The sequence below is a fragment of the Phoca vitulina genome, unplaced genomic scaffold (assembly GCF_004348235.1).
Source record: "Phoca vitulina isolate PV1807 unplaced genomic scaffold, GSC_HSeal_1.0 scaffold33, whole genome shotgun sequence".
Classification (NCBI taxonomy): Eukaryota; Metazoa; Chordata; class Mammalia; order Carnivora; family Phocidae; genus Phoca; species Phoca vitulina.
Window position 1 is genome coordinate 13499972 of NW_022589736.1, and position 27165 is coordinate 13527136.

The following is a 27165-nucleotide window of genomic DNA, read 5'->3' on the forward strand; positions in this document are numbered from 1 at the left end:
GGTGGGAGCCTCTCATACTGACAGGAGGTAGCCAAAGCCACCTGTTAAACTTGGGTGCAAGGTGACCACTAGATTTGGGTTCCCACCCCCGCTCTTCCAACCCCCCATCGCCAGCAGGTAGCTGAATCAAGTGGGAATGCGTAGGATCCGCAGTGAATCGGGGCCGGGAGGGATTTAAAAAAGAAGAAAATGGGACCCGATGTGATGCAGTTTAACAAAAGGCAATACAATAAACTCCAGTATTTCTCCAAGGCTTTGAAAGTTTCCCAGTATTGTTTTACGGAGTCTAAATTTAAGCATCTAACCTTTTTTTTTTTTTTTTTTTTTTAACCGCAGGAACTAACCTCAGAAAATTCTTAACTCTTTGCCAGGCAGGATAGTTGATACAGAGCAGAAAACTTACAGTGAGTAAAGAAAGGGAGTTTTTTTTGTGCCTTACCCCCGTCCCGGCCACCCTCCCAAACAGTAAAACAAACGTTCAGGTCTGTTGCAGGGAGACTGTAGGAAGAAAAGTTCCTTCTGGCTCCAATTTTAATGGAGAACTTTTTTTTTTAATCTGTATTTCTGAAAGAATCAGAAATACCAAGCCAGGTGTAAGTGTAAACTTGGGAAAGATGCTCACAGGAGAAATGTTTATTAAAGATGCTTTTCTACTTTATTTTTTTAAAAGCACTGCATACATAGGGCTCGAGCATGTACTAAAAAGTTAGCCCTCAGAGTTCCATGCCTGAATGTTACAGATTGTTTTTCTAGGTGGAGGAGGTATTTTCGTTGGTGAGGCCAATGTGGAAATACAAACAAATGCCCTGTTTACTTGGGATTGGGTGGGAAGGACGGAAGTTGTCTAAAATCTCTCTTGCCAAACTTGACAGTGTATGTATGGAATCCTGTGTATTTTCTTGCCCAGACCAGTAATAGCCACTTTTAAGTGACTGGATAGGTTCTTTGGTAACAGCATTTCAGATGAGCTTTTCTTTGAAAATTTTGGATGCTGATACTCTAAAAGCAACACATTTTCTCCATTACTAAAAATCAGGAAGCCAAAAATTAGAGTAACATTGGCTAGTAATAATTTAGAGAAGGCTGGAAAGATGAGAGATGCTTTTAAGAAGATTTGAGTGTGTCAGGCACGGTGACGTCCTTAAGTGCAGGCACCGAGTGCTCTTTAATTCATTCAGTGATACTTGAAGACTGACCACCTACACCGTGCTGAGTACTGAGTTCATCTTTGGGCACACAAGCATATCTAGGTAACAGCCATATGGCCCAAACTGATTAAAATCAGATCAAGTAAGCCTTCATCAGGAGCTGAAGATACACCTGGCCCCGGTTCCAAAGTTCTCAGACACCTAAGGAGTCCATCGTTGGCACTCTGTGTTGATTCTAAAGATCATCTCAAATAACTAACTGCATGAGGTAGAGTGGAGCCTTGAAGCCTGAAGGGAGAGAGGTGAAAGGTTTGGGTGGAGCAGAGCTAAGAGCAGAGGAGCCTCTGGAACAAAAGTTCAAGTGCATCTTATCTACATGTTTGTGGGACAGCCGCCAGGGACACGGAGGCCATTCAGGGGTAGGTGCCAGGGAATCCTAGGAGCATCCCAGAACTTGAGCTCTCTGCTTTGCCGAAGGGCAGCATTGCGTTTCAGTTTCCATTGGTGGGAGTGCTGCTTCATAGCTGCCTGCGTGCTCTAGGGAAGGATGTGTCCTGCCACCCTGCCTCTGACACACGGCAGCACGTCCGTCCCTCTTGAATCTTTGAGTGCGTCTGCTGGCCATTGCAGAGAAGCCTCTGTCCACACTGACGCAGCAGGCTCAGTATCGTGGAATCACTGATAGTAGCCTCCGTCTGTGGAAAGCCACAGTGATGCCCTTGTCCCCCTTCTAGGCTCACAGCATTAATACTGAAACCTATTTTAAGAAAGTAGGTGCTGGGTTTATAATCCATGCAGTCAAGCTTGGTGGCAAAGGAATGTGTAGGGCAAAACATTCCACCTTGTTGGAGAGAGACGCGATAGTGCTTTATGAATGCAGATCTTCAGACGGGATATTTCCAAAGATCCTAGCACTGTGAAGACTTGAATCTCCTTATTTTTTTAAAATTGTAGTTAAATATATATAACATCAAATTTATCATTTTAAAGTGTACAAATCAGTAGCATTAAGTACATTCACATTCTATGTGCTTGAGAGTGTTTTAATTTTTTTTCTGTAGAGGTCTGCAGATATCCATTAAATGAAACGTATTAATTGAATTCTTCCTCACTAACTTTGTGCCTACTTAACATGTCAATAATTGAGAGAGGTACAGATCATCCCCCACTTAATGATTTTTAGACTTTACAATGGTGCGAAAGTGGTATGCATTTAGTAGAAACCGTACTTGGGATTTTGAAGTTGGATCTTGTCCCGGGCTAGCGACGTGCAGTCAGTCCTCTCTCGGATGCTGAGCGGTGAGCCGCAGATCCCAGGCAGCCAGCGATCATGAGGGCGGACGACCCATCCCGACAACCATTCTGCACCCATCACTGTTCTGTTCTTCAAGTGCAGCATTCAGTACATTACATGGGATAATCGACACTTTATTATCAAATAGTTTTTGTATTAGAGGCTTTTGCCCAACTGTAGGCTAATATGAGTGTTCTGAGTACATTTAAAGTAGGCTAGGCTAAGCTATGATGATCAATAGGTTATGTGTATGAAATGCACTTTCAACCTAATATGGATTTATCGGGATATAACCCTATCATAAGTCAAGGAAGATCTGTACATTGAAAGATAACACTGAAATGGGGGATTTGTCACTATCTCCCTGTATTTTGAGCTAGAAAATATTCTGAGACTTTGTGCATACAACTTTATATGTGAAAATCTAACAATGTGCATCTGTAAGTTTATATTGGTAGATACACAGTGTCTAATAGGAATTGAGCTTTTATTATTACATAGTTACTTTCATCACTAATGAGGATTTTTGCCTTAAAATCTATTGTGCCTGATGTAATATAGCCAGAAGTGACCCTCTCATTGTTGCTGTTGTGAATATTGGCTTGATGTTACCTTTTTCCATCATTATTTTCTTTTAAATGTCTTTCTTGAGGTATAGTCAATAAACTGCACATATTTAAAGTGTTTAAAAAGGGAAAAAAGTACATTCACAATGTTGTGCAACCATCACCATTATCTAGTTCCAGAACTTTTTCATCACCCTGAAGGGAAACCCCATTCCCATTAAGGAGTCACTCCCCATTTCCTCCCACTCTAGCCTCTGGCAACCACTAGTCTGCTTTCTTTCTCTATGGATTTCCCTGTTCTGGATATTTCCATGTAAATGGAATCACATAGCATGTGGTCCTTTGTGGCTGGCTTCTTTCACTTAGCAATGCTTTCAAGATTCATCCATGTGAGAGCATGCATCAGTACTTCATCCCTTTTTTATTATTTATTTATTTTTAAAGATTTTATTTATTTATTTGAGACAGAAAGAGAGAGCGAGAGAGTGCACAAACAGGGGGGAGGGGCAGAGGCAAAGGGAGAAGCAGACTTCCCACTGAGCAGGGAGCCTGACCCAGGGCTCCATCCATCCTAGGACCCCGGGATCATGACTTGAGCCGGAGGCAGATGCTTAACCGACTGAGCCACCCAGGTGCCCCACTTCATTCCTTTTTTAAAGGCTGAATAATATTTCCTCGGATAGACCACAGTTTGCTTATCCATTTTTCAGTTCATAGGCATATGGGTTGTTTCCACCTTTTGGCCGTTGTGAGTAGTGCTGCTATGAACATCCGTGTACAATTTTTTGTTCAAACACTTGTTTTAAATGTTTTGGGGTCTGTACCTAAGAGGGGAATTCCTGAGTAAAATGGTAATGCTGTGTGTAACCTATCAAGGAATCACCAGACCATTTCCCCAGCAGCTGCACCATTTTACAGTCTCACCAGCGATGTATGAGGGTTCCAGTTTCTCCACATCCCGCCAACACTTGTTTGTGTGTGCGTGTGTTGAAATTACCATCCTAGTGGGCATGAAGTGGTGTCTCACTGTGGTTTTGATTTGCGTTTCCCTAATGACTAATAGTGTTGAACATCTTTTCATGTGCTTGTTAGCCACTTAGAGGCCTTCTTTGGAGAAATAACGATTCAAGGACTTGATTCTCTTTTGTATTTGCTTTTATATTGCCAAAATCTTGCATGTGCGTAAGTGTAGTTATTTTTATAGGGCTTGGTTTGTCTATTATATTCCTTCTCAAACCTTCATTCTGTTGTTTTGGGGGTTTTCCCCCTGCTTTCTTTTTCAAGCTTCTGTTGTTCCTCCTAGGAGACTGTCTGAAGAGTGCTTTGAAATATTTCATATTCTGCCTAATTTAGTTATTGTTCCAAAGGCCTGGGTTGGTTCCTTTGTTCATTCAGCAGTATTTGTAGACTGGCCGCTGGCATTGTATTGTGCACTGAGCTAGTCACTGGGTATACAAACATACCAGTCCTCATATGCTTCTCTTTTGGATGTCTGCAGATACGTTTTATTTTTCTTAATTAACAGATTAGTAGAGCCTGGCATAGGGAAAAAGAGCAGCACTCAACTCGAGGTGGTGAGGGAGTCCGTCTCACGTTTTGTAGGGTTCACCACCTCCTGTTTCTGGAACTTGGGTTCCTGGTCTGTGAAATTTGGGGTAGGACTAAATGACTTCTCCGGCCCCGAAGACCTTGAAACCGATGATTATAAGTTAAGGATTTATGACAGTTTTCTTTTGCACACCTAATTCTGTAAGCGTACTGAAAATAGTTCATGTTGCCCAGTTTACTTAAAGGAACTCTCTTGTGTGGAAAAAAAATAATGCTTGTGTTCCTTTCCACTAGACGACACAGGTGAGTTTGGTCGATTGCTTTCTTCCAAAATGGTGCACTTGGTATTTTTCTGTAAAGATTCAGAGGGTTTGAAGAGGTTTAGTGAGCATTTAAGTTCCTACCATGGTAGGCACAACTGGGAATGTGGACATGGATAAGGGGTGGACCTTGCCTTTGAGAAATTCATGATCTAATAAAGGAGATAGGATAAATGTCCAAAGGAGTCAATAGCAGCGACCCTCTGCTCTCTTTTGGGAGCAGAGGACAGAGATATTCTTTCCTTCAGGGCATCAGAACACCTCTTGGAGAATGTGACATTGAAGCTGGGCCAACAAGGGGACGATACTGGAAAATCAGAGTGGTGGAATGGTGGCTTTGATTATAATGCTGAGGAGGTTAGCCTTGTATCTGGGGGCATGAACCATGAAAGACAGCAGGTCTTATCTTACTGTGGAGTAGACTTTTGTATACCCAGGGAGTAACTTGACATTGAACAGGATGTTCAGGGTTGAGGAAGGGAGGATAGAAATATGAGATAAGATGGTACAAACAGGGGGTTGGCACTGAAAATGTCAAATCTTGAATAGATGTTTTGATGCAAGAAGAGTTTAAAAAAGCATTATTCCTGAGTGGAGAACTAAGAGTGGAGAACTCTTTCTGACTTGCCAAATTGACTTAGGGCTTCGGACCTCAGTTTCCTCACCTGGTAAACTGCCCTCCACACACACTAGATAACCAATGACTTCGGTGACTGAGGTCCTGCTAATGCAGGCAACTTCACTTTATGAATCAGATGTCTTTACAGTGTATCTGAGGTACATATGTTGTGTAGTAGACTTTTTTTCCCTGCAGACTCCTATTGTGATTTTATTGATTTTTTTTTAAATTTTATTTTTTCAGGGGGGCGGGGGGAGGGACAGAAGGAGAGAGAGAATCTCTGGCAGACTCCATGCCTGACGCTCAATCTCAGGACCCTAAGATCATGACCTGACCTGAAATCAAGAGTTGATCGCTTAACAGACTGAGCCTCCCAGACGCCCCTCCCATTGTGATTTTAGAAGTGTCTTCTGAGGAAAAACATTTTTTTTTAAGATTTTATTTATTCATTTGACAGAGAGAGAGAGAAAGCACAAGCAGGCGGAGTAGCAGACAGAAGCAGAGGGAGAAGCAGGCTCCCCGCTGAGCGAGGAGCCTGACGTGGGACTTGATCGCAGGACCCTGGGATCATGACTTGAGCCAAAGGCAGACACTTAACTGACCGAGCCACCCAGGCATCCCAGGAAAAACACTTTTGTATCGACATGTAGTAAATCATACTTAAGCCACAATTTCATTTTAGGGAATATACTTTTTTTTTTTGCCATGACTAGTTATCAATTCTATTCCAAGAACATTAGGTTAACCATATAAAATTACCAATATTCAGCTACTTTTGGCCTATGCATATGGCAACTTCATAGGATTCAATCTAATAACTGTGGCCCAGTTCTTAGACCCTTCCCTTTTCAACCATTGTAAGAATGTAGTCAGTGAACTGGAAAATTCACAGAAAAACAGTGTATTTAAATATTGTGTTTCTTAGCTAATTCCCATTTTTTCAGGATGAAAGTTCTTACAGACGGTGTTCCCAGAAGGTGTCTAGGAAGAGTCTGAAGAGAAGAAGAGAGCCTTTGTATATACATCCACAGCAGCAGGGCTAGCAAAGAAGTCTTGGAAGATGAGGTTAAAGGTCCAATGCAGTGGGTTGACCCAGCGGGATGTCTTGTGTGAGCTTTGCTCCCCGCCTGGCTTGGATTTAAATCTATTCAACTTGAGATAAGACATGTCAATCAGATCTCTACTTCCAATCTAACCAGGTGTAATAAATACCAATACTAGATGAACATACTCTACCTTGGCTTTATTTTTGTTGTGAGGATGAAAGAAACATTCAGCTAAGAATTTTGAGCTTCTCAGAAAGAAACAGTATTATACAATAATAAGGCATAATTATTACTTCTAAGTAAAAAGTATGACATTTTATTTCACCCTTGTAGCATGTAGTGGGTGCTCTGGTAATATTTGCTGAATAAATTCAGGGAAAGCACACAAACTTATTTAACAAAAGTAAAAGTTAAATGGGGATTTTCTTCTTTAAAAAAAAAATTTCCTTAAGAATCCAGAAATATGCAATAAGCATATAGAATGTCAATTTTTTTGATTAGCTAAGAATTAAATTTGAAGTGTCCGTCTTTGTATACATTTGTATACAAATGAAATTTGTAATTCATCAGGTAGAACTAGACTTTGCTCTTGTCGATGTTTTTTTGTTTGCTTCCTCGTGTTGCAAGGGTCATTCCTTTTTGTTACAAGGAACTCATCTGAAATCTAGTCAAGGTTGTTTTCAGGTGAGGTTTCACTTTAGGAAAATCTAATTTCCACATCTTCTGTTCAGTGATAGGAAACGGATAACAGGAGGCATCTTCCCTTAGGGCCTTTTAACCCATCCTAGCTAGGTGAGGCCTCAACCCTGAACTTGTTTGCTTAAGTGTAGACACATCAATTACTCTCAGGTGCTGCCAGGCCCTCAGTAAATTACCACCTCCTATAAACAGCTGAAACTATTCACAGTTGAGACAGTCTGAAATCTTGTTTTTCAACATCGTTCAGAAAGAGCTTTTCAAAAGAAAAAAGGTCTAAATGAAAGCATGATAATTGTTCCGGAGAAGTAAAATTACTAGCCTTAAAAATGTGTAATTGTATTTAATACACTTGAGTGCCAGTTAGAGTTTAAGGTCCTAAATTCTTACAGCAGACATTTCAGTACTAAGGGAAAAAACCCAACTCAGAGAAAAAGCAAAAAATCACGTGTAAGGAATGCTAAACTGTTGGCTGCATTAACATTTTAAAATTTCAGGGGCGCCTGGGTGGCTCAGTCATTAAGCGTCTGCCTTCAGCTCAGGTCCTGATATCCAGGGTCCTGGGATCAAGTCCCGCATCGGGCTCCCTGCTCAGTAGGGAGTCTGCTTCTCCCTCTCCCTCTGCTCCTCCCCCTGCTCATGCTTTCTCTCTCTCTCTCTATAAAATAAATAAATAAAATACTTTAAAAAAAATTTTTTAATTCCAGAACAAAACTAAATCTAACTCCTAGCACCAACCAACTTCTATCTGAGGAGGACTTTCCTCTGATCTTCAGGGCTGGGGTCCAGTCGGAGTTTGCCAGTTGGCTCAGTCAATATTTTTTGGAAGCGTTCTTCTCTTTCCAAGGTTTTTGTTTTCTTGACACTGAAAAAGAGCCCATGCTAAAGAATAGTAACTATATATTTATTTTACTTCAGCTGTTTATTTGTTAGAGGCTTATTTTTTAAGTTAATCTTGGGTATGGGTTACGCACAGTTGTACCCATGGCTGCATTTATACTGATATTTATTACATGTTAATGTTGGGAAGCATTGCTGGTTTGGTGCGTCTGATGTATTTATTGGCACTGACTTTTTAACAGATCATTATTAGTGAAGCTAAGTGAAGCGTCTCCTCTATGACTGTATTTAAAGTTACTTCCCTTGTATTCCCAGTTTGCCCTTGATTGAAATAGGTTGAATGAGAGTAATTTCATCTAAATCTGACTGCTTTGGTCTATCAGTATGATGGAGGGATAAAGGATGGTCGCCCCAATGAAGTTACCATGTTTGAAAGGACTCCTAAGTGTTGAAGCCTTTCGTTTAGATCGAAGGTCTGTTTTAAGGATACTCTAATTTAAATAATAATAGTAAGATGATTTTAAAATATGAATGTTGTGAAGTACTGAATAGTAAGTCTCTATTTTGTGACAAATGTTTTCCAAAGTCCTGTGGCTCTATTGAAAAATAAAAGAGAGCTCTTTGCCCACAAGGAGCTTTCAGTCTAATTGAAGAAAAAAGGATTCTGTGCAGAGTGAAACCTGGAGTGATCGTTTACCTCAGAGTGACGAAGATGCTGTGACGTCATCAACAAGGGGTGAAATAGACACAGTAGGTAGGCAAGGAGCCAGAGGAGAGGTCAGCGATGAGCAGCCTCAGGAAGCAAGGTTTGAGAAGGTTTGGTGGAGTTTCTGAGCTAGGCTTTGGAGGCGAGCAACAGGGGCGGCTGTCAAAACCTGGCTCACGATGGAGCAGAATATTAAGCAGACGAGGCTGGATAAGAGGGTTTCTATTGTGGAAAACTGGGTGGAAGAGATACACGTAGGCAGGGTTCTAGAGACACTTCAATGCTCTGTGTTCTTACAGATAGGACCCTTGGCAGGACAGGCCAGGGAGACGGGGACTGTGCCCGAGCTGCCAGGCCTGTGATAGCAGCAATCATCCAGGATTTTTTTTTTAAATTTTTTAAATATTTTATTTATTTGAGAGAGACAGAGTGAGAGAGAGCACAAGCAGGGAAAGCGGCAGGGCAGAGGCAGAGGAAGAAGCAGACTCCCCGCCGAGCAGGGAGCCCGATGCGGGGCTCGATCCCAGGACCCCCAGATCGCGACTGGAGCCGAAGGCAGTCGTCCAACCGACTGAGCCACCCAGATGCTCCAGTCATCCAGGATTTTAGAAGGGGTCTTTTTGTCCTTGCGGTTCACCGGTGGATGCTGCACTGAGCATTGGTTTTATTTTTAGCAAGGTTTTTGAGAGTAGAAAACTCGGAAGACAACGTGCAGGACCAACAGCTACACTTCGCTCTCTCCCAGATCCGTGGTGCGCCTGACATCGCGGGGTGTGAAGTGCGAGCGGGATCCCGGAGCTGTTCTCATAACTATCACGTGTGCTGGGACACCTGCTGTGAAATCATTTTTTACAGACTTCAGTTTGGTAAATTATTTTTAGGGGAGAAACGAAGTGGTGCATTTAGTCTAAGAATTTTGTTAAAGCCCTAATTAAGTTGAATGACAGAAAAGAGAATATCAGCATTCCGTTTCCTTCTCACGTATGGATTGGGTTAATACAAAACAATGGAAAAAAAAAAAAACAAACAATGGAAGGGGCGCCTGGCTGGCTCAGTCGGTGGAACATGGGACTCTTGATCTTGGGGTTGTGAGTTTGAGCCCCACGTGGGGAGTAGAGGTGGCTTAAAAATAAAATCTTAAAGAAAGAAAATTGTCGGTACCATTCATAGCTCCATCTTCTAGTTAATTTTTTGTTATAAATAACTCATTTTTCACACACACTCTTGACATAAAAATAGGAATTAAGACAGTAGGACTCCTGCTTTTTTGGTCGAGGAAATCAAGGCAAAGTGCCTGTCACATTCGTTGGTGTTCACATGAATGAATGTTGTCAGGAGCTACTAGAATTAAGGCTAACAATGGCTATTTTGTGTTTACTGCTAATTTCATCTAGGAGTGTGTACATTCCAGTAAAAATGGCTGTTCTTTTTATTTTCACCCACTGCTTAACCATATGAAAAAGCCCATTCATGATAATGAGCTGTGGTGACTCAGAAACCATTCCCACTGTGAAACGGCTTCGTTTTTAATGTTCTTGAAGGTAAAAAGAAAAAAAAAAAAAAACACAAAAAACCAAGAACCCATACCTTTGAAAGCGGCTTGGCTGTTAAATCATCATATGGGGATTTCTCAGGCTATAGCTTTAAAGATCATTCCTTTCCTAGGATTGTTTTTCTACGTTTGGGAACAAGTCTTCACAGAATTCCTGTGCACGGAAGCAGGAGAGACTCAGGATCCTGCCCCAGTTACTCACGGGTGTGCACGCCGACCCTCCTGCACCGCCTGACGTGGGAAAGGGGCCGTTTCTAAGATGATTTCTACCGCTTTCCCAGCTCGGCTCTGCTTCTGCTGACTGGATCTTAGCACTGTCGGTTAACGGCGGTATCTAGACAAAATGTGAGGGTCTATAAACCACAGGTCCAGGGGTTCAGAATCCTAGGACCCAACCTGGATCTTTTCTTTCTTAAAGAGTTTACCTTGGCAAGGAGCGGGAGCAGTTCTCTTTTTAAAGTGTCCTGTAGGCACGCTGAGCAAAAATTAGTTCCACATCACTCAGTTAAGGTGGATAATTTTTCCATTTATGTTCAGAACGAACAAAGGCAATAATCACCCTTGTGATTTTGTTTAGCCTGTCTGTAGGGCATCTAAGCCATGTAAGGTATGATTCCCTTCCCCCCGACCTAGTAGGTACAAAGGTACAACAACTATTCGTAGTTGAAGGTGAAGGAACTTAATATATTTGTTCTAGCTTAAATTCTTCAGCAAACTGGGTCAGATCAGCCTTTCCCTGGTTGATTTCAGGCTAAACCGCCATCCAAGAAAAGTTTATCTTTGTGGTTTCTACTTCCCTTGAAAGCGCTTCCCCCCTGCATTGCCCTGGGGTTTCTAGATTACATATGTCTTCTACTCTTCCCTCATTAAGTCCAAACTCATCTGTCTGGCATCATCTCCTTCAATGCTGGACCTTACAGACGCTTCCCAGGTGATAAAATGATCTGGTAAATCGTTACTCTTCAAACCTCTAGGCCATCTTCCTTTTCTGTTTCTCCGGCAGTGGGAGGTAGGTGCATGAAGGAAACCAGAAGGTATCGCCCAGCAGATGGGCCCATGTTGTACCTGCCCATCCCTGCCACTGGCTTGTGTTCTGGGTATGGATATAAAACACAGTGTTGTGTGTGTGTTATATTGATATAAATGGAATTGTGCTAACAACCTGATTATAACTTTTCACTCAAAACATCTTAGGACCTATCAATGCCATTGTCCAATTGATTGCTTCGGACTGAGGCACGGTGTTCCCTAGTAAAAGCATTTACCAGGTTTTGACTTATTCTGGGAGTTCCTAGTGGGCGATGAATCTAGATTCCCACCAGCTCTACTCCGCTGCAAGCGAAGTTCCCCTGGATTCCTGGAGAATTCCCACGGAGTAGACTGAGCAGTGGGATTTTTGGATCGCGGGGCATAGTTTCACTAATTAAACACTGCCCTATTGCTCCATGGAGAGCTCGGATGAATTTCACACTCCCAACAGTGAGTGGTACATGAAGGTTCCTGTTTCCCCACATTCCTGCTGGTGTTGGTTATTTTTCAGTTGTCTAATTTTTGCCAATCCAGTAGGTATAGGCTAATGTCTTACAGTAGTTCTAGGTTTGTATTTCTTTTGTTTCCCAGTCTCACATACCTCTTAGTCACTTGGGTTTCCTCTCTGTGAACTGCTTAATCATATTCCTTGTATATGGTTTTTTTCTGATGAGTTTCCTGTCTTGTTCCTGTTGTTTTACAAGAATTTTTTGTATATTCTAGCAATCAGTTCCTTTTAGGAGAACTTGAATGTTTTCCGCTGGCCTGCCTCTTCTCTGTTAACGTGGCCTACAGTGCCTTCCATTTTTATGTAGATTCACTGCAATTTTCACCTTAGAATTTGTGGTTTTTTGAGTCCTAATGAACAGAAATATCAATGGAGCAGAATAGGAAATTCAGAAATAGAACCTGCCACATAAACATTTAGCATAAAATAACATTTGGTACTTCAAAACAGTGGAGAAGATGAGTTTTTCAATACTTGGCATTTGAGTAACTGCATAGCCCTTTTGGCTTGGGGGTGGGAAAATAGATCTCTCCTTCACACTTTGCACTAAGATAAATTCAAGTTAGATCAGATATTTAAATATGAAAAGTGAAACCATAAAAATGCTAAGTAGAAAATACGGGAAGTAGGGGCGCCTGGGTGGCTCAGTTGGTTAAGCGACTGCCTTCGGCTCAGGTCATGATCCTGGAGTCCCGGGATCGAGTCCCGCATCGGGCTTCCTGCTCAGCAGGGAGTCTGCTTCTCCCTCTGACCCTCCTCCCTCTCATATGCTCTCTCTCTCTCTCATTCTCGCTCTCTCAAATAAATAAATAAAATCTTTAAAAAAAAAAATAAAAAAAAAAAAAAAAAAAAAAAGAAAATACGGGAAGTATTTCATTTATATCCTTAGAATAAGGAAAGGCCTTTTTTTTTTTTTTTGACTCTGAGATCAAGACCTGAGCTGAGACCAAGCACCAGACACTTAACCGACTCAGCCACGCAGGTGCCCCAGGAAAGGCCTTTCTAAGTTTACAAAACGCATAAGGTATAAACCAAAAGATTGATGAAGCCAACTATTTAAAAATAAAAAATTCTTGGGGCGCCTGGGTGGCTCAGTCGTTAAGCATCTGCCTTTGGCTCAGGTCATGATCCCAGGGTCCTGGGATCGAGACCCACATCGGGCTCCCTGTTCGGCAGGGAGTCTGCTTCTCCCTCTCCCACTCCCCCTGCTTGTGTTCCCTCTCTCACTGTCTCTCTGTCAAATAAATAAATAAAAATCTTAAAAATAAATAAATAAAAAATTCTCCAAGTCAGTGTACAAATTAAGAAAACATTTTTGCAATTTATACCAAACAATTTATGGGCTTTCTAGTCTGTCCCATGGGTGTATTTGCTGATCTAGTGACAGTACCTGTGTCTGAATTACTATTACTTTATAATGACTCTGGAAGCTTGATGAAGCCAGTTCCTCCAGATTCTTTAGGAGTTTCCTGGTTGTTCTTAGCTCTTTGTTCTTCCCAGTACATTTTTTCTCCTTTTTTTAAACCCCTAATAAGTTTAAAAACCAGCCTACTGGATTTCTCCAAAAACAACCCTATTGTGATTTCAATTGCTCTGTTGGCTGCATTGTCCAACAGAACTTTCTAGGATGATGGAAAACTTCCACTAATTAATGCTTAAAATGTGGCCAGTGCAGCTGAGGAACTGAATCTTTTAATTTAATTTTAATTAGTTTAAATTTAAGTAACCACATATGGCTAGAGTTTATTGGGCAACCCACATCTATTGCTTCAGAGCAATTCAATTTTAGGAGACTATCTCCTCTTAATGATATTGACTCTTATAGTCCTGAATATGGTATCTCTTTATTGACTTTCAATAACATTTTATTATTTTTTCCAAAAAAGTTTGCACATTTTTTGTGCAAATCTGAGTAATATAATACATATAATACATTTATGTATATATGTGTTATGCTTTTATTTTTTTATTTTATGCTATTTAAAATGTTTTTTTTTTTAGTTACTGCTTGTGGCTGGCATATAGAAAATGATGTTTTGTATATTGATTTATATCCAGTGACTTTGTAGAAAACACTAGTTGATTCTAGTAATTTGTGAGATTTTTGGTGTTTTTCTACAATGACCATAATTATCTATAAATACTGACATTTTTGTTTCTTCCTTTTCAATCCTTACACATTTTTTTCTTGTCTTATATGTGGGGTAGGACTTAAATACAATATAGCATAGAGGACAGCAGGGGTGGTAATGGGAATGGTTTTAATGTTTTGTCACTAAGTGTGATGTTTGCTATAATTTTTTATGGATATCTTTTATTGGATTAAAAGAAGTTCTCCCCTCATACTTTGTGAAGTTTATAAAAAATTGTGCCTAGGGCGCCTGGGTGGCTCAGTTGGTTAAGCGACTGCCTTCGGCTCAGGTCATGATCCTGGAGTCCCTGGATCGAGTCCCGCATCGGGCTCCCTGCTCGGCAGGGAGTCTGCTTCTCCCTCTGACCCTCCCCCTTCTCATGTACTCGCTCTCGAGATCTCATTCTCTCTCTCTCAAATAAATAAAATCTTTACAAAAAAAAAAAAATAAAAAAAAAAAATAAAAAATTGTGCCTAATATTAAATTCATCCAGTGCTTCAGATATTAAATCTTCTGTTGACTCTATCCACTTGTGTTTTTAAATTGCTATTAACTTTTTTTTAAAGTTCAATTTGGTTCTTTTTCAAATTATCCTGGTCATTTTTTATGATGAGAAATTTTCCTTCTGCGAGGAATAGAGTTGTCAGAGGTATTTTTCATACAGCATTCAGCATCTGAAACCGTCTCAATAGACCAGCCAGGCTAACTTATCCACCAGACTCTGGAAATGAGGGTTTCTCCACGGGGCTGTTACCTTCTTTTTTCCCCTTAGCTAATCAGTAGGCTTCTCCTACTCTTAAAAACAAAACAAAATAGGTAAACAAAACCAGTGACTCAAAATACCTTTCTCCAACCCAGTTGTCCCTGTAGCTACTGCCTTTTTTTTTTTTCTTTCCCGTCACATCTCAAGTTTTTTTTTGTAAGTTTTTATTTTATTTCATTTTTTTTTTAAATAGGCTGCATGCCCAGTGTGGAGCCCAACATGGGGCTTGAACTCAGGACCCTAAGATCAAGACCTGAGCTGAGATCAAGAGTCAGCCACTTAACTAACTGAGCCACCCAGGGCCCCTTAAGTTTTTATTTTAATTCCAGATAGTTAACATACAATGTTATATGAGTTTCAGGTGTACAATTCAGTGATTCAACACTTCCATATATCATCTGGTACTCATCACGACAAGTGCCCTCCTTCATCCCCATCACCTAGTTCACCCATCCCCCCCGGAGAGCACACCCCCAACGACTCGATGCACACCCCACTTCTCCTGTCCATGCCTTGGCCCACTGTGGGGGGCTTTGGATCATCTCTCTCCTGCTTGCTCTTTATAAGGTTAGTGAGTTCAGTGGGCAGTTTTTAGTCCTTACTCTGTTGCACCTTTTGGCAGCCAGGGTCCCCCTCTCTTCTGTTCTTTTTTTTTTAAAGATTTATTTATTTATTTATTTGACAGAGAGAGACACAGCGAGAGAGGGAACACAAGCAGGGGGAGTGGGAGAGAGAGAGAAGCAGGCTTCCCGCGGAGCAGGGAGCCCGATGCAGGGCTCGATCCCAGGACCCTGGGATCATGACCCGAGCCGAAGGCAGACGCCTAACGACTGAGCCACCCAGGCGCCCCCCCCTCTCTTCTGTTCTTGAAATACACTCCTGCCCTGCCTGTTAGTTATGAAAATTTCATAGTCCTTTCTATCTCTCACGTTTTTCTCTTCCAACCTTAGGGCCACAGTAGTTTCCAAGTCTTTATCATTTCTTATGTGAACTGGTAAAATAACTTGATAACTGCTTTGATTGCCCCTGAAATAGATTATTTATTGGACGGTGAGTATGTGCAGCATTTGAAAGACAGAAAAGATCATTTGGTGAAAGCGTCATCTCCACCCTTGCCTCCTGGCCATCCCTTTCTCCCTCCCTACAGACAGCCAGATAGATACTATCTATCCTTCCAGAGAGCGTCTCTGCACACAAGAGCATAAACATATATATTTTCTCATTGATTTCCCTATTCAAGTGGAAGTATACGCAAGACTGTTCTTTCCTTTGCTCTTTCCACACACAAAATGTGTCCTGGAAACCACTCAGCTGCCCCATTTTTTTTCCCCAAAGATTTTATTTATTTATCTGAGAGGGAGAGAGAAGCAGATTCCCTGCTGAGCAGGAAGCCTGACAGATGTGGGGCTCGAACCCAGGACTCTGAGATCATGACCTGAGCCGAAGGCAGACGTTTAACCGACTGAGCCACCCGGGCGCCCCTGCCCCATTTTTTTTTTTTTAAACAGTGTGTGGTGCTCAGTTATCATCATTACTTTATTCTCTCTGTTTGGAATGCCCATCACCGTGTGTTTAACCGACAGTCTCCTATATCTTAAACATCTCTTAGGGCTTGGCCCAGTTGTCACCGTTCTGTGAAGTCTCTGAACCCTGCAGGGGGTGTTGGCACCCCTTGCTCTGTGCCTCCATGTTCCCCGAAATGGCGCTCAGCATAGCCTACACTTCCGTCTTCTGCTGGAGTTGGTGCCGTGTGGCAGAATTGTTACTTTTAAAAAATACACATGCTCAGGCTTTACCCCCGTACACGCATTCAGTAGGCCTGATACCCTATTGCATTAAGAACCAGTGCCTACATCGAGTTCCTCTGTGGAAGAAGTGATTCTTACTCATGGGTTATTGCCTGGTACCTGGAGTCTGCTCAGTGTGGGGTAGGAAGACAGCAAATATCTGGAGAATATGCTGGGGCTAGAAGGCAAGATAGGCCTCAAATTGAAGCATGTACTGATTGGTAGGAACTGAGACGGAGTGGGGTGATGGTGAAGGAGGGTTCATGCTTGATGCATCTAGGTCATTCTAGATCTTTCTGGAATGTAGGGGAAGCTGAAGGAAAGGAGCTGCCTTCCTCGGTTGGCTGCAGTGCACTCACCTGAGGGGGTTCACTTGCCTAACTCCCACAGCCCCACCAGACCCACCGGGCCCTGCAGCCCGGATAGCTACTGTCCTTCCTACCTGCCACGCTTGGCAGATGTAGATTTACTAAGACTGTAGATCAGCTGTGGCCTTGTCCTCATTCTCTCTGCTCAACTGATAAACTAGACCTTTCCAAACAAGGGTGTTACTAGTAAATAATGAGAAATAAACACGGGAAGTACAAGAAAATAAACAGAAAGTGAGCACTGTTGGGGCACCTGGGTGGCTCAGGCAGTTAAGCGTCTGACTCTTGATTTCAGCTCAGGTCAAGATCTCAGGGTCCTGACATTGAGCCCCCAATGTCTGGGGCTCTGATCATGGGACCTGCTTGAGATTCTCTCTCTCTCTCTCTCTCCCTCTGCTCCTCCCTCTGCTTGCTCTCTCTCTCTCTCTCTCTCTCTCTCGCAAAATAAATAAATAAATAAATAAAATTTTAAAAATTAAAGAATAAAAAAAGAAAGTGAGCACAGTGGCTCAAATTTCTGCACCTGTGGTGTTGGACTTGCTGGGACTTCTCAGCGAGACTGGTTCTGCCGCTGGTGGAAGTCAGCTTCTTCACCTACGGGGCTTAGTCTCACTTGTTATAAACTATACTGTAAACCCAAAGAGTGAACCCGTGGTTGGACAAGGAGACTAAATATTTTAGGATGGTATTGACCATCCCGGACTCATAGGACTGGGGGAGTTACTCCTGTCAAACCTGTCTGCCCTATTCCCTTTCCAGGGCGGACCAGAGAAGAAGGCTGCTTCCTTGCCCTTCCTCTTCAGAAAACTTTGCTCTCTCCACCGTGGACCACTATGGAATTCTATATTTTTAGTTCCCAGGGAACTAGGACTAGGGAGCCCCTCATTCTTGATGTCTTAAGAGATCACAGAAGAATGGCACCTCGAACCTGTGAAGGATATCAGACCAAGGTTTTCACTTTCTCCCCGACAACCTCTGCCTTCTGGAGAATTCTAGTTCGCTTCCTCGTATTCTTTCAAGACAGTAATTTGTAAAAGTCTAAATGTTACAGTTTTATGGTGTCAGAATAGCTTTTAAAATTGTAATAACACAAGAAAAAGGTGTGTTCTCAAATGATGTGGGAGGTTACCGCCCTCCGGCCATACCGCGGGTGCCCCTCAGAGTGCTGTTCTTACCGCACAGACTTGTTGCAAAATTCCAGACCCTTTGCCACAGACAAGGCATGTCCGCTGGGGTCCTTCCTCTTGTGGGGCTAATGAGCATCTCACTTCCCCATCTTTCACCTCCCTGTCGTGTGGGGGGAAGACTTACTGCCCCGCATCACCCTCCTTTCCCTGGAGCAGTGACTTACTGAGTTCAGGAATGAATTAGAGTCCATGGGTCTTCTCTGCATCTCCTGCCCACCTCACCCAGGCCCCAGCTACTCGCCGTCCCAGGGATGGGGCATATTATTGGCTACGTAGATGGTTTAGATACAGTCTACGCATTGTTTAGGCTTGCTTACTATTAAATTTTAAAACCTTTAACATTTTGGGGGGGGCGCCTGAGTGGCTCAGTTGGTTAAGCAACCAACTCTTGATTTCGGCTCAGGTCGTGATCCCACGGTCCTGGGATCGAGGCCCGCTCAGCAAGGAGTCTGCTTATCTCCCTCTCCCTCTCCCTCTCCCTCCGTTTGTGCGCGCACTCTCTCTCGCTCAAATAAAGAAATCTTAAAAAAAAAAAAGAAAAAACTTTAACATTTTCTTAAGCCTTTTTTTTAACCATTTGGAATAATGGCGACTTCCAAAAAGCATATATATGCTCAGAATCTTCTGTTCCCTAGTCTTGCTCTTAAATTGCCAGTTAACTGGGGCTGATTCACCTGAAAAATGAAGAGAAACCAGGCGAGGAATAGTTTCCTGTTTAAGCTGTTCTCACACCTTCAGGATTTCCCTAAGAAGATCTCACGGTAATTTTAGAAGTTTTAAATGACAAAGTCCACCCAGAAGTATTCCGTACTGATTGGGTTTTCTCCACAGATGGTCATGTTTGTATTAAAAATTAATACACACACAGTTGTGCCCCTGGTTATCTGAGCTCACATGCCCCTCAGTATTCTTAAAGGCGCTCAGAAAGCCACCTGGTAGTATTTTCAGTTTAGGAATGAATGACGTGGGCTTGTATCTCTCCACTTGCCCTAAGCCTCCACAAGAGGCTTATTCCCTTATTCCCTATTAATCTTGTTTGGTCTTCTAGAAGGTTTTGTTGAATTCCATTGTCCATTGTTCAGAGACTGAGCTGAATTTCCTGCTAAAAGAGTCAGAGTATGAAACCAAGGGGCTGGTAGGGGAAATTTCGCTGTCTTTGTTCCTGAAAGTAAAAATATGAACTTCCTTGTAGTAGTAACTTACGGTACCTTAATATCGTCTGTAGAAATTGCAAGAGCATCTCAGCCTCCAGAGAACCTAGAATCTCAGAGATGTCAAGCAGACTTCCATTTGCTAAATTTACCAGCTCTTGTCCCTTCACTTAACTCTGAACTGCAGTGAAGCTGGAAAAGGAGCCATAATTTTGTGGTGTCTGAGGTAGAAGAGACTAGAATCAATAAAGAGCACAGGGAAATCCTGAATCCACGTGGGAAAGAGCAGGAGAGTACAGGTCCTCGGTGCAAAGGAGGGAGCCAGACCATTATCCTATCAGGTTTTCAGCAACAAAGTAATTGTTAGTCTGCTCATCTTTTCCTTAAAAATGATTCACATCTTCATGATGGAAAGGGATATAAAGGAGAAATGAAAATGAACAAAGCACGTTGACTTAGGGGCTCCTAATTCCGTCTCGATGGTCGAGGCTGCAAACTGAGATGACTCTGACCCAGGCCGAGCCTTCCGTTTCAGGGGATAAGGCATTAACCCTGTCCCCCTGTGCTTGGTTTCTCCAGAGGCAGTTGCTCCTTGAGAATGGGACCCTGGCCCCTTCCCCACCTCCTGTGACCGGGCCAGCGGCCGCCGTGTCTCCAGGAATGCCTGTGAACCGCCAGCAGTCAGACTCGTCGGAGATGGACTCAGATGTGTCCCCCAGCTGCGGGCTCAGTGACCTGAGCAGAGGGGGCAGCTTGGACAGCCGAAGCAGCAGCTCCCGCTCTAGGAGTTTGACTTTGGTGAGTGACCGCTTTCTTTAAAGCTCCAGCTGCCTGGTTTTGTGCCAACCACCTCCCCTTTGAGGAATATCTTACCCTCCTGGGTTCACGAGCTCTACGTCTCCGCATACTTACTTTGTGAAGTGGCATTTCATTTGTAATCATCTTAAGATTTGCACGGATGCAGTGTTCCGCTCAGCAGTGAAGCACCTCTCACGCTGTGGCTGGTAACCCGGCTGCTGAGACCCCGAGAAGACTGTGCCCAAAGGCCGAAACCCACCCGGCAAGGGCCCGCTGCCTTTCAGCTCAAAGGGCTGAAAGGAGGGGCACCTGGGTGGCTCAGTCGGTTTGAGCATCGGACTCTTGGTTTCGACTCAGGTCATGATCTCAGGGTCATGAGATCGAGCCCCGCATCAGGCTCCATGCTCAGTGCAGAGTCTGCCCCAGATTCTCTTTCCCTTTCCCTCTGCCCCTCCCCCCTGCTCATGCTCTCTCTCTTTCTAAATAAGTAAATAAATCATTTTTTTTTTTTATAAAAGGGGTTGAGGGGCGCCTGGGTGGCTCAGTCGGTTAAGCGTCTGCCTTCAGCTCAGGTCATGATCTCAGGGTCCTGGGATGGAGCCCCGGGGTCGAGCTCCCTGCTCAGCGAGGAGCCTGCTTCTCCCTCTCCTCCCCGATTTCTCTCTTGTATCTCTGTCTCTCTCTCAAATAAATAAATAAAAATATTTTTAAAAAGCTGGGGGGGGGGGTGTTGAAAGGAGAGAAGCATCTCACAGGCAAAAACAAATTCACTTTGAAACAGATTTCTACCTCCTTTGCAAATGTAAGTGCTTTTGTATCCCTTTCTCTCAGCATCCAGGCCCTTATACAGCATCAGAAAGCTTTGGCAACATTTACAAAAAGGGTCTTTAGTTTTAAAGGTGATCCTTCTGCACCCCTTACCCCTCAAGATACTCATCTTTCAGGAGAGAGACCCTTTATATTCGCAGAGGGAAGGACAGGAGGGAGATAGCATTGGACCCACTGAGAACGGTCTCCGTTGTTCATCTCAGTCCCTTGGAATGGGGGCAGAATTTCCTTCAGACATACGGAGTCCTAAAATTAACCCCAATTGTGCTGAATATAAGACAAGTATATGTGGCATAGAGAGCAGTTAATAGTAATGATAGAACTTTGTAGACTCCTACTTTGCATCTTTTCTTAAATCATCATGGTAATATGAAATAAATACTATCTTGATTCGCCAAGAGAAACATATATTACAAATTACTCCCTGAATATCTGGGAACCTAAAAATCCTTAATAATGGGGAATTTGGGCCTGCTTTTTAAATTTAAGTATATACAAAGGACATATTAAAAGAATATGTAGAAGAGACCGATGAGCTTGCCAGCAATTAGCAGAGTATGTGCTCCAAAGTATGAGTTAGGAAGCAGCCCACTCGATGTAGACGGTGTCTCTAAAACTTGGGGTGGTGACTTAGGTCCTGTAGTCGACGAGACCATCCGTGCCAGTGGTGATGGAATACGACGGAGAGTGTTCTCAGGCACCCGCGCTATCTAAGGAAATGGGTGTAGCATGTTAGCAGTCGGGGTATTTGAATTATTTTCTTGTTGAACTGGAGGCAAGTCTCTTAGCCTGCTTCGCAGCATGGCCCCTATTGATGGAGGATAAAATAACCCCTTCTCAGGGCGCCTGGGTGGCTCAGTCGTTAAGCGTCTGCCTTCGGCTCAGGTCATGATCCCAGGGTCCTGGGATTGAGCCCTGGGATCGAGCCCTGCATCGGGCTCCCTGCTCGGCGGGATGCCTGCTTCTCCCTCTCCCACTCCCCTTGCTTGTGTTCCTGCTCTCGCTATGTCTCTCTGTCAAATTAATAAATAAAATCTTAAAAAAAAAAAAAAATAACCCCTTCTCTCTGTCTTCCGCTGGGAGAGACCACAATCCCAAGCATGCCAAGTGGCTTTGATTTGGGGGAAGGAAATTTGCTGTTTTTGAATCTCTGTTCTAGTCACATAGGGTCCATTCTTCATTCCAGCCAGTTAATGCCTACTTCCACCAAATCTCAAGTGTGGCTCAAACTCTACGCTCCAGAGACAAATAGGACTTGATGGATCTCTACGAACTTGTCCAGTGAGGAGCGGCATCCACTGTGCTCCCCACCACCTTCTGTCTCTTTGGTGTGTGTGATTTATACATTTGCTCGAATCCCTTGTTCTGGGAGTCATGGACACTGCAGAGGCGCTGACATTCTAGTGACTGTGGCCCAGCATGACACGAGGGGCTATTGCAGATGTGCTCCCCAGGCGGCAGATTCTGAGATGATGCAGGTTAGGACGACAGAGTGCAAGGGGCTTCTTAGGGGTGCTCCTGGGATCAGCACCTGGAAGGAAGAGGAAGCAGCAGGGGGCGGGGAGAAGCTCTTCCCCAGGAAGCTGGGAGCTGGGACGGTCCTTCAGTTGTCCCACATCGGGTTGAGCTTGGAGCCTTAGTACCCACTTGGTGATCAGCCACTGGATGCAGGACACCCCTGGAGGGACGTGTGACCTTGACAAGAGGATTTCTTTCAGCTCAAGACAATCCCCGAAGAGGACTAACAGCTTTGGGCCACCTTCCAGCAACACTGCCAACAGATGGGGGAACAGGTCCTTCACCAGCCGGTGATCTGGAGGGGGTGCATCATACTGACCATCACAAAGGTTTAGGGGAAATGGAAAAGGAGGCTTGTAGAGGGGATCACAGCCACCAGAATATCCACAAGGTATCTTTCCTGGAAGAAGTAAGTCTGTAAATGAACTCGGGGAGTTTACAAGACACTGCCATAGAAAATAGAATTTTGCATAGAATGTATGTCTAGGCAGATGGGACATTAATGTCTGTTATCTGGCAGATTTGGAGGATATGCATCATGTCGACGCTTTGTCGGATGTCATACACAAGAATTCATCTCCAGGGACAAAAGCTCTTGTTTGAAGGGAGGTCTATTAAGTATCAGTTCCAGAGTCAGAAAGAGAAGTGACTTATTTTAAAACTTTTTATCAAAGCGGTGCCTGGGTGGCTCAGTTGGTTAAGTGGCCGCCTTCTGCTCAGGTCATGATCTCAGAGTCCTGGGATCGAGCCCCGAGTTGGGCTCCCTGCTCGGCGGGGAGTCTGCTTCTCCCTCTCCCTCTGCCCCTCCCTCTGCTCGTGCTCCCTCTCAAATAAATAAATACAATCTTAAAAAAACCTTTTTATTATGGACATTTTTTAGTAATATATTGGAAATATTAGGTTCAAAGGTGGGAGAGACTACAAATCTCTTACATTTATAAATATCAGAAGGTCAAGGTGGGTAGAGTGAGAACAACATTAACTGCCTTTGGGGAAGGATTTCTGAGCCATCAGTATTGGTCTGCATAGGTTTTGCGGTAGGGCTGAATAGGTATCAGCAGGACATTCCCCGATATACTTATGATTTCTCTCAAATCCAAAAAAAACCCCACCTTATGCATGTTTAAAGTTCCTTTCTTTTTTACTAACCAGTCTGTATCCTAAAAATCAGCTCAGAATAGTAACAAACACAGCGTATTAGTGACAGGCTCGAGTTCACATTCAAATTCGTCTCCTTTGGAACCTGGGAAGGGTTAGTCAGTCACTGTGTTCCTTAGTTACTTTCTTCCTGAGTTACAAACGGGGGTGATGGGAAAATAATTCTTTCCCCAGGGTGACTGGAAGGACGCGCCGGCCAGCACGCAGTCCGGGCTTACTGACGACAGCCTCTTGGCGAGCGCCCTCTGAGCTTCCAGGTTGCGTGTGATTCCGCTTTAGCCCGCCCCAGCTTCTTGTTGGATCCGTGCTCTCCGGGTCGTATCTCTGTCTCGTCAGTAGTCTTCTGAGTTTTTCCTTTGACCACTAATGATGAGACGGAAAGGGAGAGCCCCCCCCCCCCGCCCCCCGCCCAGCATCTCACACCCTTCCTAATTCTCGCAGTCTCCCTCCGGGGCATCACTTTGGGGTGAACGTCCAGAACACCTATCCTCCTCTGGTTCTTTCCTCTCTGGTACCGTCCCACAGTGGGACTGCAATGTGTCTGACTCTTCTCTGTGCCCCGGAGCGCCGAGCATTGTACCCAGTGCAGCATAATTGTGGCAAAGGCATTGCAGATTTGACTTTCAGGAAGTGTACGATGAAAGTATATTCTCAGGATGCGTGTGTGGGTGTGTGTGACCCCGTAATCCTGCCACGTACCCCACTTGGCTCCCTGTTTCTCTCGCTGTCTATAGGAGGACACGTCGCTGTCCTGTTCCAGCACCTTCTACGCAGACCTCTGCTTGTTTTCAAGCATTTTCCTTTCTGGAAGATCATTGAGCCAACTTGAGCTGCCTCCCGTGTCATCTGGCAGTTGTGTATTCTCCTTAGAGAGGAGCGGCACGCTGAGAAAATTTGGCATTTTGATTAGGACTTGACTTTCATGAAGCACTGTCTTGGCAGCCGGCCCCTTTCACCAGTGAACTAGCTACACGATTAAAAAAAAAAAAAAGTGTGTGAACTTTCAGGGAGTCTAAATGTCTTGGCAGCCGGCCCCTTTCACCAGTGAACTAGCTACACGATTAAAAAAAAAAAAAAATGTGTGTGAACTTTCAGGGAGTCTAAATGTGGAGAGGAGCTCTATATGTTTTGATTCCAAGTCATCAGGTCTTTTTATGACTCATCTTTTCGGAATGAGATTCAACCACAGTAGTTTGCCACTTATTGCCCTGTCACCCCCGACCTCGTGGAAGACTAGTCAGTGACCGTGCTTTTAGGCCTCTGCATTGTTTGGTGTTCTATCTAAAGACTCTTTAGATAAGAGATAACCTACTTAGGGAGACATTTCTTTTAAGCCAGGGTTATTTTTACAAGAAGATAAAACATGAATGCCTGATGTTAAATGAGAGTATCCTACTAAAGTTTTCCAACACTAGTTGAAGGGTTGCCTGGGGTATAACAGATCTTTACGCTATGAAAACTTTTCTCCTGAGCCAGTGCTAGCTAAAAATGAAAATAGCTGCTTCAAGTAGGCTTGTTCTGGCTGCCCACATGGCCCCCATGATGACCGGGACCGTTCCAAGAGGGCAAAGGATGCGGTCTTTTTCACCGAGAGGCAGGTTGTATTTGTATATGTACTTTGCTTTTCTTGTAAGGAAGTCTGCCTCTGAACACTTTTTAATGAAAGGCAGAGCTAGAACGAGAACAGATTGGCCAAATCACGAAACGCTTGAGTAAGAGGATACATTTCGAACGTGTTTTTTTTTCCCTTTGGAACTTAAGAAGAAGAATGACTGCAATGCAAAACAAGGCAGCACATCTTGGCCAAGTTGGGAGTGTGGTTTTGGAACTTACCGCCTTCGTCGGTGATATGGATTCAGGAGAAAAGTTTCTAGAAGAATTGGGAGACATTCATAAATGATAGCTGTCTAAGGGGACAAAAGAAGCTTTGGGTGTAGGGTTCCCTATATTCTTAACCCCTGCAGGCTGGGATCTGGAGCATGCATCTCATGAAACGCCCAGGGACGCACAGCTGCCTCCTGCCCGCATGCTTGGGTGCTGTTTCTGCAGATGGCCCTGCAGCCTGCAGGCCTCCTGGGGCTTCCTCTAGAAGAGAATTTGACTGCCTGCTTGAAAAGAGTGGGAAACTCTTAATACCCACGGCTCTGAAGGGACTTGGTAATGCACATGCTTCTTTGAGGGCGGATTAGAAGCACCCCGAATCCCCAGGCATACATCCCGTTCATTTTTATATCTAACTTGGTCCAAAACAATGATCCAGATTCATTACCAAGAGTTTGGAGATCTATTCAGTGAACTGTTCTGCAACCCTCCCTTCTCCCCAAGCTAACAAACGTCATAGCCCTGCAGCCACATAACAAGCCTGTGATCAGACAGCAGTTGCTGGCTCCTGATTACCCCCTTCCTTCTCCAAAGCCTTTGATTGCCTTTTGGCCTCACCCATTTGTCATGGAATAAGAAGGTAGAGCAAGCAGTGGTGAACACTGCGTGGCTAGGTTAGGTGAAGTCCGGGTCATACACAGCAATCGGACACAGAAGGGGCTGGGTGATTCCACGGAGAGGAAACAGAACCGAGGATGGAAAAGAGAAGCAGGGGCGCCTGGGTGGCTCCATGGGTTAAGTGTCTGCCTTCTGCTCGGGTCATGATCTCGGGGTCCTGGGATCGAGCCCCACATGGGGGGGGGTCTCTGCTCAGCGGGGAGCCTGCTTCTCCCTCCGCCCCTCCCCCTGCTCATGTGCACTCTCTCTCTCAAATAAGTAAATAAAATCTTAAAAAAAGGAAGGAAAGAAAAAAAGAAAGAAAGAAAAAAAGAAAGAAAAGAAAGGAGAAGCAGACTGGTCACCAGTGACCCCCGTCTTCCTTTCCATTTCCTTACCCTCCCTGAGCCCACAACTTGCTGGTCAAAGCAGCCATTTTATGACAGAACTCAAATAGCTTTTATAAAAGTTGGATTCAGTAAACCCTTAATAAACGCCTGCTACACACCAGAACTGGTAGATGACGAGTACAACGCGGTGTTCCTCTTTCCAGAGCTCGCAATTCGGCGGCACGGGTGAAGCTCTGGGTCAGTGCGACGGGCTCACGGGGGTCTGGGAGGGCGCTGGACGGCAGGCACGCAAGGCGGCTCCGTCTTAGGCCTTCTTCACATTAGCGCCGGCGGACGGAAGTTGCAGGCAGCCCCGGAGCCTAGCGGTGATCCTTCGAAGCCATGATTCTTTTTTTTTTTTTTAAGATTTTATTTATTTGACAGAGAGAGAGACACAGCGAGAGAGGGAACACAAGCAGGGGGAGTGGGAGAGGGAGAAGCAGGCTTCCCACAGAGCAGGGAGCCTGATGTGGGACTCGATCCCAGGACCCCGGGATCATGACCTGAGCCAAAGGCAGATGCTTAACGACTGAGCCACCCAGGGGTCCCCGGAGCCATGATTCTTTAGATCTGTCATCAAAACTGGGCGCACATCTCGTCCCTCACTGTTTGTGTTGCTTTCCGGCCAGAAGTACAGGGTTCAGTTAGCCCTGGTGAAAACTCACCGCAGTGACCGGCTAGAGAGAACCATAATGAAGCCCCTACCCGGGTCTGTGGGGAGCGCCGTGGGCGCTTA

At 44.1% G+C, this 27165-nt stretch overlaps 1 protein-coding gene across 3 annotated transcripts in view; it reads left to right on the plus strand.

The window, feature by feature from the left end:
- Positions 1-27165, plus strand: part of PROSER2 (proline and serine rich 2) — a 45666-nt gene that overhangs the window by 749 nt on the left and 17752 nt on the right. For 2 of the 3 annotated variants that reach the window (XM_032425908.1, XM_032425907.1), the window contains exon 2: positions 19840-20058. In XM_032425908.1, the coding sequence (XP_032281799.1) occupies positions 19921-20058 (138 nt within the window). In that variant the 5' untranslated portion in view covers positions 19840-19920. Of the gene's footprint in view, positions 1-18993; positions 20059-27165 lie in introns of those variants that run through there. The other variant, XM_032425906.1, reaches the window with a different exon arrangement.